The sequence below is a fragment of the Herpailurus yagouaroundi genome, unplaced genomic scaffold (genome assembly GCF_014898765.1).
Source record: "Herpailurus yagouaroundi ecotype Mexico unplaced genomic scaffold, PumYag 187, whole genome shotgun sequence".
NCBI lineage: Eukaryota > Metazoa > Chordata > Mammalia > Carnivora > Felidae > Herpailurus > Herpailurus yagouaroundi.
The window spans coordinates 8,776,635-8,793,020 of NW_024412418.1; the positions used below are offsets into that span (position 1 = coordinate 8,776,635).

Sequence of the window (16,386 nt, forward strand, 5' to 3'; positions counted from 1 at the left end):
CATATCACCTCTGTTTTAAAAGCGGAAATGCAAACGGCAAGAGACTCATCCAGTAGGTATCTCTCCTCTTTCACCAAGGAGTTATATATGTGAGTTCTCGGAAGCATCATGGTTAATGTTCTCAGTTGACTATGCCTTGGAGAAACCTGGCTGTTCAGACCTGGAGGCCAAGGCCACGCTCCATCTGAGGACAGCCAGCCCACACGGCAGGCATGGGCCCGTCGCAAGGACCAGGCTCCGAAAGCTGGGGCCACCAGTGCGAACAGAACAGGTTGGTGGCCTTCCCACTCCTGGAGGACAGCCTCCTAGGCTCAGACCTGGGTGTGACCTCCGAGTCCTCTGCAGTGTAGACACAGGGCCCCCCACGCTCTGCCCCAGGGCACCCGCGGGTGGGGTGGGGGATGGGGCTACTCACAAACAGCAGCAGACACTTGTTCTCACGGACAGCCCCGCAGCAGCCCAGGAAGCCGAGCAGAAAAAGCAGGCCCCCCATGGCCAGGAGGATGTAGGCGCCCGTGATTAGCAGGGGGTTGGCGGCCACGATCTCCCGGAAGCCGGTGGGGTCCACCATGACCCAGATGCCGATGCCCAGCAGGCAGGCCCCACCCAGCTGCCCTCAGGGCCAGTCAGGAGGGAAGAGAAGAAACAGGCAGACACGGAGGTTAGACACTCCAAACATACACCATCCCTCTGAGCCAGGCCCCAGGGTGGAGCCGGCGAGCCCCAGTGAGCCCCAGAGAACCAGGCGGGAGCCCCATTTGCTGCACGAACCAGTGTCCCAGCAATGCCTTTCTCTCGTTTGCGTTTTCCTGGATGCCCAGACCGTTAGTACATCCTCTAAACCCAATCTCTGACCCACGCCCCGACACAGGCTGCTGAGGACCATGTCACATAGAATTTATTTGCCACTTTTTACATTGCCCTTGGATGTCAGAACTGCTGGATAACGAGGTCCTCTAGTCCAACCCTCTGATTCCAAGAGGGCACCTTGTAGCCCCGCCCACCTGCTGGCAGCCCCCCAGGGCTCTGCTCAGGCCTCTGGCTTCTCCCAAGAGCAGAGCCACACCCTGAGCCCCCGCAGGTTGTCCTAACCCTGCCAAGACCCGGATGAGTGAAAGTCCACTGGTGCCGTCCAGGGCAGGGTCACTGTGAAAGAGAGCTTCCTTTCCGGTCAAGTCTGACTCTTTCCTCTCTCTCCATTTTGTAGCCATGTCAGCAACTCTCCTGGGTTCCCTCCCTTGCCCATAATCCTGAGGAGCAGGAAACAAGCCTACAGACTTGAATTCCGGGCCCACCTTCCAAGCTCACACATGGCTCTGGGGAACCTCTGGTCCCAGGGTGTGGCTCTGCTCCTGGGAGAAGCCAGAGGCCTGAGCAGAGCCCTGGGGGGCTGCCAGCAGGTGGGCGGGGCTACAAGGTGCTGGGTTGGCCACCTGAGCACTCCGGGCCTCTCTGTGCCTTAAAGTAGAGAATCCATAGGCTGGATGCTAAGGACGGAGCTAAGCTATGGAGCGCTGGCACATTCCAGGCACTTTCTAAACTAATCGCGCTTAATTTTCACCAAACGCCTGTTGGGGCAGGGAATTAAGATACTGAGGTTCAGAGAGGTGAAGTGTGCTTCTGACCCCACAGCTGGTAAAATGCGGAGCCAGCTTGGAACCCCAGGCCCAGAGAGGTTTCAAATTACATCAGGTGGTTACATCAGCCCAGCGCATCCAGCCCGGATGTCCGCCACTGTGCCTCTGGGGGTCAGGGTGGAGCGGGGGGCTCTCTGGCCTGCCCTCTGATCACCCCCATCTCCTCCTTCTCCCCGACTCTCCACAGGGGTCGGATCCCAGGGCGGGAGTCAGGGCTGAGGCCCCAAGCCTTTGTCAGAGACCTGAACCATCCCTGGGGTCATGGGCACAACATCCCTCCTGGGCCGGTGGGCTCTTTGCAGTGGGGTGGGCACTACTGGGGGCTTCTCATCCAGGAAGTTCTGGCTGGGCAGGTAGATTTGCTTCCAGCACTGGCCCCTGTGCCTGCCCCCAGGACTCAGTCCCGTGTGACTACTTCAAAGCAGTCGTCTGTTCCTTCCACCCAGCAGAGGCCCAGGGAGATCCCAGGCATGTTCTAGCAATACTTACAAATATGAAGAAATTGAAAACAAACATCAGATACTTCATGCAGCTCAGACAGTCGCCTTCCATGGTGTTCTACCTACAAAACAGCAAGGCCCCTCAGTTTTCCCACTGGGGGAACCCACCCCTGTCCCTTCCCCATGGGAGTTCCCAGTGGTCAGCCCTGCCCTTGCAGCAGGTGGAGGAAGAGGGAGACTGGTAACGACTTCCTCTCTCAGAGGCTGCTGGGGCCAGAGTTAGGAGTGAGACCTTGGAGAAGCCAGCCCGCCTGGGCTTAAGCCTGATGCCACCATTTATTTGCTCTGTGGCCTTGGGCAAATCACTCTACCTTTCTGAGTCTTGTTCTTTCCAACCTGACAACGGAGATTAAAACCAGAAGCTTCCTCCCAGCAGTATGGTGAGCAGGATACAAATCCAGGCCTCATAAACCTCCTACCACCCCATACACCCTCCAGCCCGAAGGACTGCCCAGGGCTGTTTCATGGTGCCAGTGAGGAGGGGTATCACAGGGGTAAAGGGATGTGGGCACATACCTGGGGGCCCAAGCCCTGTTCCTGGGGCCAAACCCTCCCCACACCCTGACTATTTCCAACCCGACACCTACAGCATCCCACCTACCTAAGGAGCCTTCCCTAGCCCTACCTAAAGGTATGGCCCTGGTAGCGAGTCTCTGAGTACAATTCTGTTCAGCCAGCATTAATTGTGCATCGACTGTGTGCCAGGCACTGGGGCTTGAAAGCCACAAGATGTAGCCCTTCCACATCCCCGAAGGGAGAAGCATCTGCTGTCATGGGTCAGACCTGTATTCAATATTGCCACACTTTCTTCACGATAGCCCCAGGGAGAGACTCTGATTCCCCCGGGGCAGGGATCAGAGGTCCAAGTGACAGGTGAGGAAACTAGGCTCGCAATGGAAATAGCAGGTCCAACGTCCCCCAGCTGGTAAGGGGCAGGGCTGGAGCTGAGCCAGTCCAGAGTCCCTCTTCAGGTGACCCCGGCAGGCGGTCTGTGCTTGTACAACATGACTTGGTGCAAAGGATCCTGGGAGTATGTGTTGGACGCGGACGAATACGGGGAAGATGGTGCTTCGTTACTTTCAACGGTTTCCCATCTTCCCTGCGGAGAGAGCCAGGGTCACTTTTCCTCACCCACAAAGTAAGGTTGACAATTCCTGTCTTAAGTGGTTACTGCGAGGTCTATGATGAATCATATTAATAATAGTAATCACCATTGGGGAGCGCCCGCTGTGTGCTAATATGGCCAAGCGTTTCACATATATTATCTCATTTAATTCTTGTAACAACCAATGAGGTGTGCGCATTGGTTAGGGCAAACTTTCACATTACCTGGCAAGGTGTATGTATGTAATTATCAGAGAGATTAAGGGATTTGCCCAAGGCCACGCAGCTTGTAGGAGGCAATGCTAAGATCTAACGCCAGAGCCCGTGCATGGTGCCTGGCGCACGGTGGGTGCCCAGCAAACCTGCCCCCTCGCTGCCCCAGACCACAATCCAACACCCTCCCCAGCAAGGAAGGCCAACACCCTCACAGTCCAAGGAACAAAGTGGCCAGGGCCATGCGGCCCATTCCTCTTGGTGACCACAAGACCATGCCCCAAGCTGCATTTTGCTTTAGGCCAGAGGGTTTTTAAAGTGCATTTGAATCCATGGAGACCAAAGCACAGGGGGAACCCTCTGCTGGGGAAGGGCATACAGGAAAGGGTGGCGCCTCGCCTCTCTTCTCGTGGTTTCTGCTGACGTGCCAAGTGTTTGATCTCGGCTGAGCAGTGGCCATGGCACCACTCAGGCACCTGGGAGCCCGTGAGGAAGGTGCTGGGTTGGGCGGGCATGGGCCCTGGAGCCCTACGGCTTCCCGGCTGAAATGGCCCACCTCCTGCTGGCTGAACTGCTCGGCCTATTGTGCCAGATTAAAGACAGAACTGAGCAGGGGACACACAGGCAGGGCACTGAGCATCAGAACCAGACGTGCCTTCTTACTTTACTGGGCGGCAGAAACCAACACATCAGGTCACACAACGATGAGCCCACGGCCACTCCAAGAGAAAAATCAGGGAGTGAACCTCCAGGCTCAAAGCCTTTGTCCTTCGAAAGGCGCTCCAAGGGCTTTTCTTAGATTGGGTGAGAGGAAAAAGGAAACACAGGGTTCCTGGGGTCACCTGGCCAGTCTCTACCGCTGCGAATAATGACATTACTGAGCATTTAGTATGTGCAAAGCTCCACCCTAAGCACTGGACGTGTATGAACTCACAACAACGTACGAAACAAGTACGATCATCACCCTAATGATGGGAAACTGAGAGAGGGAAACTGAGAGCATAGAGAGGCTAGGTGACTTGCCTGAGATTGCAGCTAGTGAGTGCTGAAGCCAAGATTTGAACCCCGGCAGTCCAATTTGGATGGAGTGTGTGTGTGCATGTGCGTGGGAGGGGGGATGATTCTTCTTTACTTCACTGAGCTGTGGCCTGAGTTTATGCAGTGTCATCTGCCTCCCAAGCTGGAATCCGGTGACACCATCCACTCTATTCTGTGCATCTTTCAAGTGCCTCCAGCATCAGTCCTACTCCTGGCCTCATCCTCTCTCAGTCAGATGCTGTCAGTCTTGGCCCCGGCTCCCTACCTCCAGCCACTCCCCTTCCAGCCAGTTGCCTCCAGAGGGACCTTTCCACAAGGCACATCTAGCCACACCACGCCCCTGCGAAGGACCCGGCCTCTCCAGGAGACCAGCCACCCCCTAACTACGGACTGCAAGGGCCTCCAAGGCTCCCAAGGCCACTTGTGGTTCTCCCTTGACTGCCCCGTCGCCAACAATCAAAGGAGTGTCCCCAAAGCTCACTTCGTGCCTCCACTCAAACTGTTTTTCCACCTCGTCCCTTCCCGCTTAATCCCTGTTCGTCTCTCAAGGCATCACCTCCTTTAGGAAGCCTTCCCTGATTCTCCCCATCCTGTCCCTGCTTTCGCAGGAGCTCCCATGGTCTCTGCTGACCTCCACCCCTGCCCCCACCATGCTGTGTGCCATCATGTCATCAGCCAATGTTCCTGTGAGCTCCCAGAGGCATGGGACAGCAGCCGTGCCCTCCTCCTGGGACACAGCAGGGACTGGTACATGGTTTGGACCGCATGAAAACCCGCCACATAGCAAACGTTGATTAAACAGCACGTGCGGGAAGCTTGGTGCTGGGCTAAGGGCTTTGCGTGCGTGGGGTCGCTGTGTCCTCTCTACCCCCAATATTTAGAAAGAGGGGGCGTGAGGACTCACACAGCAGCGGGCTCCCAACTCCTGCACCTCCTTTCCTCTCTCTGCTGTGCCCTCTCCAGAGTGAGGACAGTCTCCATGTGACTTCTTCTGATGCCCCATTTACTCGCCTTTCTCTCTAGATCTTCCTGAGGCCAGAAAGCCCAGAAGGCTGCTTAGCCAGCCTGCCTTCTGACCGGTCCATGCCAGTGCCTGCCGGCTGCCGAAGGTCTTGATCATCATCCTTGACTGTGGGTCGTTTTTGTCACTTCCACCATCCCCGCCTCCAGAGCAGTTCTCCAGGATGCCATCTCCAGGCCAACTCACCAGCCACGCCCCTCCTCCATCTCCAGCCGTCTAGAAGCAGCATCTAGCCCGCATCTAAACATAGTGGCCTCTGGAGTCAAACACACCTGGGCTCCAGTCCTGGCTCTTCATCTTTCTACCTCTGTGTCTCTGGTAAGTGACCTACCCTCCGGGAGCCTCAGTTTCCTCATCTGCAAAAATGGGCATGTAGGACCTGCATCGTGGCATGTTGTGAGAGTTAAGTGAGAAGTCCCGTGAAAGGGCTCCCCACTGCGCCTGGCCCGGGGCAGAGTGGACTGCTCTCACCATGACCACCCCAGCTCTGCAGCTGGACATGACCACCGGGCCGCTGTTACTCCTGACCCCAGGATCCCCGGGACAATGACCTGAACCCTAGGCACTGCGGTCCAACCCCCTCTCCCTTCGGCACTAGGCTGACTCAACTCTGCACATGTGCTGAGACCCTGTGCTCTTTGAAAAGGGGCAAGGGGACAGAAAATAGTATTTGTTCAGCACTGACTCCTTGCCAGCCACATGCCACGTCCACGCAGTGGCTGCCCTGACTCAACAGCCCCGTGATGCGGGGAGCGCAAAGACGAGGGCACCGGGGCTCAGGGAAGTGAAGTGACCTGCCCGACATCCCAGAGCTTATACGCACGCCACTCAGCCCACTCCAGATCCTGTGTTCCGCCTGGTCCAGGGGCAGCTTTCAGATAGGGAGAGGGGCAGAAGGAGCACTGAACTAGGAGTCCAGAGTCCCAATCTCCTGTTCTGCAAGTCACTTCCTTTCTCTGGCCTCAGCATCTTCCTCTGCGAAACGATGGAACAGGAGTTTGATGACTCATCAGTTCCCTCCGTCAGGCTTGAACTGGATGGGCCTTTGGAGGGCAGAAGGAGCGATCCCACTAAAATGCTGAAAGTCTGCAGGAGGCCAGGTTCCAGCAGCCCCTCCCTGGCCCACCCAGGCAACGCTGCTCCCCAGGGCGGGATCTGGCTTCGGCTGGCTCTGGCTTTTTAGCAATTAAGGGGCATAATAAATATGGCAGCTCATAAACAGACTACCTGTATTTATTACGTACGACATTTGGTACAGATCACATCTACTGGGTAGCTTGCGGAGTGCAGGGCTCCCAAACAAATGCAATGAAGGGAGCGTGTCTCCTGGGAAGAGCCTCTGACAACCTCGAAGGTGAGGCAGGTAGGAAAATAGATGACGTGCGCCGGAGAGCAGACGGAGATACAGAGACCCAGGTCCAGGGCAGGGTATGTGGCTGGAGAGACGGCCTTGGTGCCTGACCAAGGATCAGAAGCCCGGCCCTGCCAGGCTTAGCGGGTGCCCCGGGGCAAGTTCCTAAACTGCATGCATCTAAATTCCCTCGTCTTTAAAATCAGTATAAACACAATGCTTCCCTCACAACGCACGGAAAATGCTGAGTGCAGGATTCGACACATGGGGGCTAACGATCACAGGGGCTGGTAACAGCTGGAGCAGCTCAAATTCTTAGCGTGTGCCAAGGACCACGCACAGTCTCAAGCCTCGGGAAGCTCCAGGACAGAGGTAATGCCATCTCCATTTATCAGGTGAGGGAGCTGAGGCTCAGACGGGTGCCATCACTCATCCAAGGTCACAAAGCGCACAAGCGCCCGAGCCAGGACGCGAACCCAGGTCTCTCTTTAATCTGGAGCCACAACTCTCCAACATCATTTCACACCTCCTGCGCCACCTCAGGTCCTACCGCTCAGGGCAATCAGCCTTTGGGGCCATCATCCGCCGCCAGGCTGAAGTCAAAAGGCCACTGCCTGCCAGCTCCACCTGCCACGAGGGGTTTCTGAATGTGGGACACACCTCCTTAGCCAACTGGCCGGACACGAGGGGCGGACCAGGGAGCCTCCAGTCCCCGCCCGGACCTGGCTGTTAGCTCCACTCACCCACAGAGCCTTTTGGAAGTTAAGCGCATCATAGCCCAGTTCCCTAACTTGCCTCAAAGGAGGGTGGGGCACATAGTTTCTAGAAGGGGGGGTGCTGAGAAGAATCTTGAGCCTATGAAGTCCCAGGGCTTAACTGATGTTCAAAAGGCACTTATGAAGGAGACCGGGGGTCCCTCTGCTGAAGGGAAATGACGCACCCTCCCTGGGGCCAGGGCTGACAGGCCCACTGACGTTTCCCCATTCCACGGAGGGGACGGGGACCAGGAGGGCAGAGCATCAGTGTGGGCGGGGCCTGTGGGGCCAGACCGGGCTTGGTCCTTCCGCTTTCCAGCTTCATGGACCTCGGACACGTCGCGTAACTTCTCTGGGCCTTTGTGTTCACGTCGGCAAAATGGGGCCAGAAATGCTGACGTCGTCAGGAAACTGTGCGGCCTGAAGACTGAATGGTATTCTAGAGAGAGCTCTTTATGCCATGCCTGACGCTCCATGGCTCTGCCCCTTATCTCCTCCCTGCTGCGCAGCCGCGAGGCGGCTCCTCTCGCTGACCCTCCCAGACGCCAATACACCGAGTTCTCAGGACACGGGAGGGTCCTGATGCGGAGGGTTTCTGAATGGGGAGAACGGTTCTCAAACTGGGTTCCCCGGGGCTAGCACTCTCTTAAAGCTATTTTCAGGGTTTCCATGAACACCTCAGGAATCACCCCCTCACCCCGGGGCCGGCTCAGGGGTCTGCCCCCAGGGTGAGCATGGGTGGGGAGCCTGCTGCCCTGGATCTCAGGTCACGGTGGCGCCTGTCACGGTGCCCCCTCGCCTGGCCAGCTGAGGGCTCTGGGCTTACAGACAGGCGTGTTATCATTCAACACGACCCCCAGAGGCAACCGACTGTTTCTTGTGCGACGAAACCTGGTGTGTCAGACCTTTCCGACCGGTCGGAAACTTTTCTCCGACACTCCCCCTTGTGTCACCACTGCTTTAGAATCTGGGGCTGGAATAATTTATGTCACCGGCATTTCAATAAAGAAGTGCTCGGTCATGAGAAGGGAGGGCGGCACTGAGTGGCCTGATCCCCTTGCTTGGCAGATGAGAAAACAGGCTAAGAAATGGAAAAGAGGTGTGGCCAAGCTATCACACCGGTTAGTGATGGAGGCGAGCCTAGGGCGCTGGCCTTGAAGCCCAGGTCAGGGCCCCGTGGATGCACTGCCTACTCGGTGTTGTCCTTATTTGTTTTGGTAGCACGTACCTTCCCTTGTTAGAAGGCATGCTTCATAAAGGCATGGACTGGGGTGCCTGGGTGGCTCAGTTGTTAAGTGTCTGATTTCGGCTCAGGTCATGATCTCACGGTCTGAGTTCGAGCCCCACGTCGGGCTCTGTGCTGACAGCTCGGAGCCTGGAGCCTGTTTCGGATTGTGTGTCTCCCTCTCTCTCTGCCCCTCCCCAACTTATACTCTGTCTCTCTCTCTCAAAAATAAATAAATGTTAAAAAATATATATATATAAAGGCTTAGGCTTGTTTTGTTCACTGCCATATTCCTAGTATCCAGAGCTGGGCCTGGCCTGGCGCATAGCGGGGCCTCAATTAGTACGTCGGAAGGAATGAATAGAGGGAAAAAGAAAAGGCAGAGACAGATACAGATCTGCAAATCAGAGAAGCAGACCAAGACGAGTCAGAAAGAGGGAAAGACGGAGAAAGACAGCGAGAAGTGACACAGGAAGAGACAGACTGAGGAAGAGCTGGAGGGGGGTGGACGGGGGCCAGTGTCGGGGGGACAGGGCAGAGGTGCCCACAGAGGGAGCATCAGGTACTGACTTGTCACCTGGGCAGGTCTTTCGGCGTCAGCAGGTCAGAGTCTCTGGTCGGAGGGGTTCTGGTGTGTTCTTTTATTGGCCCAGCTCGTCCTAGAAGAGAAAATACTCAATTACTATAGGAAGTCAATAAGCAGCAGCCGCGTTCAAGAAGCTGTTTATGAAAACCTGCCCTAAGGACGCACACAGGGTGAGCGCCTCGCTAATCCGGGCCCGTCAGCGCTAATGAAAAGCTCTCGGCATCCGGGCCCACTCCAGCTGGGGAGGCCCGCACGGGGTGCCCGCCCTCTGCCCAGACGGCAGCTCCCGGGTCCCCACAGGAGCTGTATGGGGGACCACATCTTTAAGAGCCTTTCAGTTTCCGGCATAGGCTTCGTCTATGCGGATGTACTGCGTGTGGCTGATGAGCTGAGAGGAGGCAGTGGGTGTGGTGGCCCACACGCCTGGATGCCACACGGATGCCACCTGGGCACCTGCGGTGATGTCTCAGCAGAGACTGCCGGCAGGGCCCTGTTCATCAAACTCCCTCCCCAGAAATCCGAGCTCCCGAGAGAGAAATCTGATGCCGGAAAGAGTACCTTAGCCTCACATAAGGATTTGCCAGAAGGCTCCTTTAGAGAGCCACATCCCAGCAGTGGAAACGAGGGTTTGGTTTCAGTAGCCAAATGGGCCCGGATGGAGGCTCGTGTTCTACCACACCTGTGGGCACCTCCCCGGCCGGGTCCTGCCCAAGGAGGATGCAGAAAAACGAGGCCGGGGAAGCTTGGGCCTCGGTGGGCGTTCTCGAGGGGAGGAAGGGGGAGATTCGCGGGGGGGGGGGGTGTCTCAGGCGCCAGTTCAGATTCCATCCCGTTCATATGGGGTGGTGGTTGCAAGATTCCTCTCCATCCATCCATGCACCTGCTCAGGAGACACGGATTGGCACCTACCACGTGCTGGGTGCCGTGTTAGGAAACGGGGCTGCAGGTAAGCTCACCCTCATCACGGGATGGCATTAGGGAATGGAGAGGCCGGTAAGCTCGCCCCTGTGTTCGGAGGAGAAGATCAGAGGACACAGAGAAAGGGATGATGATGGGGCTGGGGACCCGCAGGAAGGTGAGCTAACTGCCCATTGGCATAACTCCACTGGGGGCAGTAGGGAGGTTTCACGGGGAAAGGGTGGCACGGGTGAGCAAGTCTTGAGGAAGTGTGGAGGTGAGGCTGGGCAGACAGAGGAAAGGCAAGAGGAGGGGCCTCCCTCCCGAGAGCCCCCTGGTGCCCCTGTTTGGCCTAAACACACACCCACGCGGCAGGCTCGTCCACTGCCTGCCTCTGTGTCTGCCTCGAAGCTGTGGGCTACACGCTCACATGCATGAGCTCACTGGGTGCTCCCAACACCTGGAAGGAGCGATCACACCAGCATCGCCATTTGCCGAGAGGAAGCCAAGGCCTGGAGAGGAAACGGCTTGTCCAGCATCACACAGCTAGGAAGGGAGGGAGCCCGCATGCAGACCCAGGAGTCAGGATCGGACCCAGGGCTGGGAGAAAGTGCTTCATCCGCCCACGTGTGAGAACACTGAAGCCTCATAGCAGCCGTGCTAAGAGGACTACCGGCCCATTTACAGAAGGAAACTGAGATGTACAGACGTAAGTGGCAAAGCTGAGCATCCTCCCGAGATCCCAGGAGATTCCAGGCAAGATGTCAGAAAAGCCGTGTGGGGGGCCAGGAAGGGGAGGGGCAGAAGCCCAGCCCCATCTGGCCTAAACGGTGATGAATCCCCTGAAATTGGCCGTGGGGGTGAGGGAAGGTTCTGTGTACTCTGCCCCCTAGCCGGCAGGACACTACCAGCAGGGTGGACACAAGAGGGCTGGCGGGGGGCAGGGAGAAGCCCCCCAAGGCCAGGCAAGGTCCAAGAAGCTCTGGAACTTTGTGGAGGGATGGGTCACTGGGCAAGATAAAGCCAACGCAGGCTCCTTTCTAGAGCTAGGGTCTCTGCGGTCCTGGGGAGAGGGGCTATAATGCAGGCCTGGCCCTGGGGCTCAGGGACACGGGGGAGGAGTCAATCTTCCCCTCCCCTTGTTTCTCCCCTGCCCCAGACCAGCCCTGGTCCCCCACCATCACCATTCCTGCCCAGCCTCCCAGGCTGGCAGCTGCCCTGAGCTCATCTTCCTCTGGACACTGAGGCTGGGACGAGACACCCGGCTGACACACAAGGCCCACCCAGCGACAAGGAGGAGGCACTGAACTCCGTTTGGCATCTCCCCACCTCTTCTCCACTGGATATCCCCACGCATCGTACGCCGGCTCCTGGGCTGAAACGGGCTTACCCCTCTTTCGAGTTCCAACCGCTCTGAACAACCTCCTGTCTTTGTCCTTCTTGCTCCCCCAGCCCCTGGCCTGGCTCCTGTTTTCGGACACAGCAACGAGCTGCATTAAGGGGAAGCTGGCAAAGGGCAGCCGAGGCGATGACTTCCACACGCACCCCATCGCTGCCGGGACGGCACCTGCCTTGGCCAGCTCCCTTGAGACCTTCAGAAAGTCACTACCCTCGCTGAGACGCCAGGCTCTCCTCTGAAAACCGCGCTCCTCAAGTTTGAAGCCAAAGGTGGTTGTAAGAATTCGTGATATGAAGCGCATGAAATTAATTGATAGGATTTGGAAACCTGCAAAGCGCGCTTCCCACGGGGAGCTGTTATTATCGGCAGCATCACATATTGGAAATAAGAGGATGCCCAAACCACATCCCCCAGTTATCAGTGGGGGTGGGCATGGGGGAGAACCATGGGCATATGGCTCGGTCAGGACGGATATAAACATCTCTCCCCTAAGTGGCCTCAAATTCAAAATAACTGCTACAATTTTGTGATGACCGACCTAACAATAACTAATAGTATTGAGTGTTATCCATGTAGCAGGCTCTGTTCAGCATTTCTCCTGCATTTTCTTGTGTACCCCCATCTAGGGGGAGGCACCACTATGTTTCTTTTTTCTTTCTTTCTTTCTTTCTTTCTTTCTTTCTTTCTTTCTTTCTTTCTTTCTTTCTCTTTCCTTCCTCCCTCCCTTTTTTCTTTCTTTCTTTCTTTCTTTCTTTCTTTCTTTCTTTCTTTCTTTCTTTCAGAGAGAAAGAGGAGGAGGGGCAGAGAGACAGAAGGAGAGAGAGAGTCCCAAGCAGGCTCCACGCTGTCAGCACAGAGGCTCCATCTTGAACAGTGAGATCATGACCTGAGTCAAAACCAAGTGTCGGTTGCTTAACTGACTGAGCCACCCAGGTGCCCTGGTAGGTACCATTATTATCCCATTTGATATATGAGGAAGCTGAGACTCAGAATATAAAAAAACGGCTTGAGTTTCTTCACATGGCTAGTAAGACATGGCCATGATTCAGGTCCAAGCTGGACTCCAAATCAGAGCTCCTGACAAGGTACCAGCCCATGGAGAGAACACCAGGAAGAGGAAGTTCTATGCCTTAGGCTCCAAAATTTCCAATCCAGGGCTGCTCTATCCTGAATCAGGCAACCAGGCAGACTCCCGGGGAGCCAGCTAGCACCCTCCCCTGTGCCAGCTGGAAGCCTCCTGGGGACGACCCAATCCTGCCATCTCTTGACAGATGGAGGCCCTGAGGCCCAGAGAGGGGCAGAGACAGGTGAGGTCACCCAGCGCCTCGGGGTTCTCCTGTGCAGGCCCCTGCCTGGGCCAGACAGCTTTATTAACCTTGCCCCTCCCACCGCCCCAGATGGCAGCTCAATTCCATCTGCACAGAGCGGGCGGGCCTGGGAGGGGCTCTCTGATTAAGAACAGCTCAGTTCATAAATCACTCCTTTTACTTTCACTGCCCCCAGCCCCCGGGCATACTTTCTGGAGAGAGAGGAGGAGGCAGGTGGAACGGAGGGAAGCCCCACGGGAGGAAGCACAGGCGGGTCCGGGCTGGTGTAGAGCCGAGAAATGTCATCGTGCAAGCACCCCGGCCAGGTGAGGGCTCTGTGGTCCAGGGCGGAGCCTCAGGGTCCCCCGGGAGCCACCACACCTCCAGCAGCCTGGCTTCCAACCAGCAGGGCTCTGCTGAGGGCTCACCTCCCGAGCCTCCCCGGCTCCTCACCCGTAAGACGGGGGTCCTCAGAGCCATGGCGACCATGTGGGGGGTGGGTCCCCCCCCGAGGGGACTGCTGGAGCTGAAGCACTTTGGTGGCTGTACAACCAGTCCCTTCCTTCCTGCGGGCCGGGCCCCTGCCAGTGCCAGCCCGGGGCTGGGTCCAAGGCACAGACACCGGTGGCTTTCCTCCCTCCAGGACCCACTCAAATCTAGTGCCAACCAATAACCCCGCCCTCGGAGAGGCGTGTTCACAGCCGCACCAAGTGCTCTGGGCGGGGAGCACAGGGCAGCGGTGATGCGCTGTGTCATTTGTTCACCTACAGCGATCTCACCTGACCCACACGCACCCCATCACGAAAAGCCCTGCAAAACAGACAACCCTGCCGTCAGTCCCCTTTCACGGACGGGCAAACTGAGGCTCCAAGGGGCCTCAGGAAGGTCCCAGAGCCAGAACCGGCACCACGTCTGCCCGACTCTAAGACCCGTGTTTGTTTTCCTTCATCAGGACGTGGGGCAGAGGCTTGTCAGGATAATGACGATTCTTGCCATCAGGTTCAAAGCCGAGGGGGGAGGATTTATTTGCTCGCTGGCTGGGCCTGCTGGGCCTCCTCCCAAGACAGACGGTCTCATAAACAAGCAATTGGCCCGCAATCCTGGCGTGCCTGGTGATGGCACGGACGTGGGGACATGGACACAGCTGAGCGGGGGATAAAATCTAATTAGGCTCCTGGGGGCGGCACCGAGAAGGTTAACCAGGCCGAGCCTGCCATGGATGCAGAGGGATTCTATATAACAGCCTTCCCTGCCCCCAGACTCACTGAATCCGTAAATGCCGAGGGGACGGAGCGTCTGATCTGCACCGTCTGGGAAGGCCCCGTCTCCAGGGTGTGAGTCGAACCAGCTCTGGTCTGGACGCCTGGTCCCTGCCACAACCCCTTCCTCTGTCCCAGACCTCCCGCGGGGCTGTTTCCATCAGAGACCCTTCACAGACCGAAGTGCCTCAGTAAGCGTTACCTCCAACTCCCTCTTTTCACATTGGATGCTGAAGCCCAGAGCGGGGCAGGGTCTTGCCCAAAGTCACACAGCACAGCTGGAGGAGGCAGGAGCTCCCGATTTTAAGCTCTTCCCCCACGCGGGCAGCCTCCTAAGACTGACATGTTAACTTATGTTGGCTTCGGAAAGGATGGGGCACACACTACCTCCTGAACCCTCCCAACCCCCCGGGAGATGGGCACTCCTGCTCTACAAAAGAGGAAACTGAGGCTTAGAGAGATGAAATCGCTGGCCCAGAGTCACACGGTAGGTTGGAGGAATCGTTAGGACAAAGCAAGATTCCTTGTCCTTCTGCGCAGGCTGGCTTCCAGAGGTGTGGCCCTGGGAGCTTTGGGCTGCGGCCGCCCAGAGTGACCCTTGCCACAATGCATGCCTCCCATTCCTTCCATGGGCCCCGGCTGGACTGAAGGTGCTCACCCCAGACCCAGGCCAACAGCCTCATCCTCCCGCCTTTGCCCGGAGACCACCTGTTTGCAAAGGCCTCCGGGGACACAGGCTCTGTACCCTCCCACAGGGACTTTAATTTGCCACCATCAAGGTGCTGAAGGCAAGGCAACCAATTTGAACTTGGGCATGAGCAGAGAGAAGTGGCTACTCTGTATCAGGCCCAGGATTTGGCCTCAGGACACCAGAGTCCAAAGGCTGGGAGGGAGTAGGGCAGGGCAGAGTGAGGACGCCGGCCCTCCCCCCAGAGCTCCCGTGTCCTCAGGTCCCTCTGAGCCCCCGGCAAAGTTTCTCTGACAGCCAGCCACTGGCAGTGATCCAGTGATCCAGTGATCCAGGCAAAGGTAGGTGTATGAGGAGGAAAGGAGAGGGTAAGACTTTCCGAGCCAACAAGGAGGTTCCCGGTCCCCAGGGGAAACCCTTCCGGGTTGTGGCAGGGATACTCAGGTTCTAGGAGATGGTGTGGCCACCAAGGGGATGAGGAAGAAAGCCAGCCTTCCAGCGGTGAGCAGACAGGAGATTTTAACTCTCTGGAAACCTCCTGCCTTTGGAGAGAGCCTGGGGCTGGGGTGGGGGTGGGGGCAGCATCTTTTCTGCCTCCCCTGGAGGTCTGAGATGGAAACTGAATCCAGGAAAGGATGAGCCCCGGTGTCCCCTTGTCAGGAGCGGGCGCTCTGGGTCCTTCGCCACCCACCCCAGCCCTGAGTCACCTTCCAGGACCAGAGAGACCAGGAGAGGCCTGCAGGTCTGGGGTCCTCCCATTGGGCTCACTTCCTGAGGGGCACCCACAGGACAGTGTTGGGGGAAGAGCCCATCCTTAGGGTTTTCTTTTTCTTTTTTTTAGTTTATTTATTTTGAGAGAGAGAAAGAGAGAGAGAGAGAGAGAACGAGTGAGGGAGGGGTAGAGAGAGAGAGAGAGAGAGAGAGAGAATCCCAAGCAGGCTCCGCACCACCAGCAGAGAGCCTAATGTGGGGCTCGAACTCACGAACCTTGAGATCATGACCGGAACTGAAATCAAGAGTCAGACACTTAACCGACTGGGTCACCCAGGCGCCCCACCATCCTTATGGTTTTCTAGCACATCTGTGCCATCGGGAGAGGGAGGGCTCTACACAAAGGAGGTCACCCCCATCTAATAGCCAAAGACACTAGCATCCAGGGGAAGAGGTCCCCCCAAGGGCACACAGCACAGTCAGGGCTGGATGACATCATCCAGACCCCCAGCCTGGGTGCTCCCTGCCACACTGGGGGGCAGCCTTAGCATATGCTGGGGGTGGCCTCAAAACCCCACCTGGGGAAAGCCTACGGGAAGGGTGAATGTGGAGATGGCAGGAGCCACACGGCACCGCCTCCATGACTGGAAGGGACAGCGATGTGGAGCACTGGATGTGTCCTATGAACGTACCGT

General features: G+C 57.1%; 1 protein-coding gene across 4 annotated transcripts in view; it reads right to left on the reverse strand.

The window, feature by feature from the left end:
* Positions 1-16,386, reverse strand: part of TSPAN18 (tetraspanin 18) — a 186,260-nt gene that overhangs the window by 16,678 nt on the left and 153,196 nt on the right. For 3 of the 4 annotated variants that reach the window (XM_040495370.1, XM_040495372.1, XM_040495373.1), the window contains 3 exons: positions 9,415-9,503; positions 2,127-2,199; positions 416-610 (listed from right to left, as the gene is read on the reverse strand). In XM_040495370.1, coding sequence (XP_040351304.1) covers positions 416-610; positions 2,127-2,189 — 258 coding nt within the window. In that variant the 5' untranslated portion in view covers positions 2,190-2,199; positions 9,415-9,503. The remainder of the gene's footprint in view (positions 1-415; positions 611-2,126; positions 2,200-9,414; positions 9,504-16,386) is intronic. The other variant, XM_040495371.1, reaches the window with a different exon arrangement.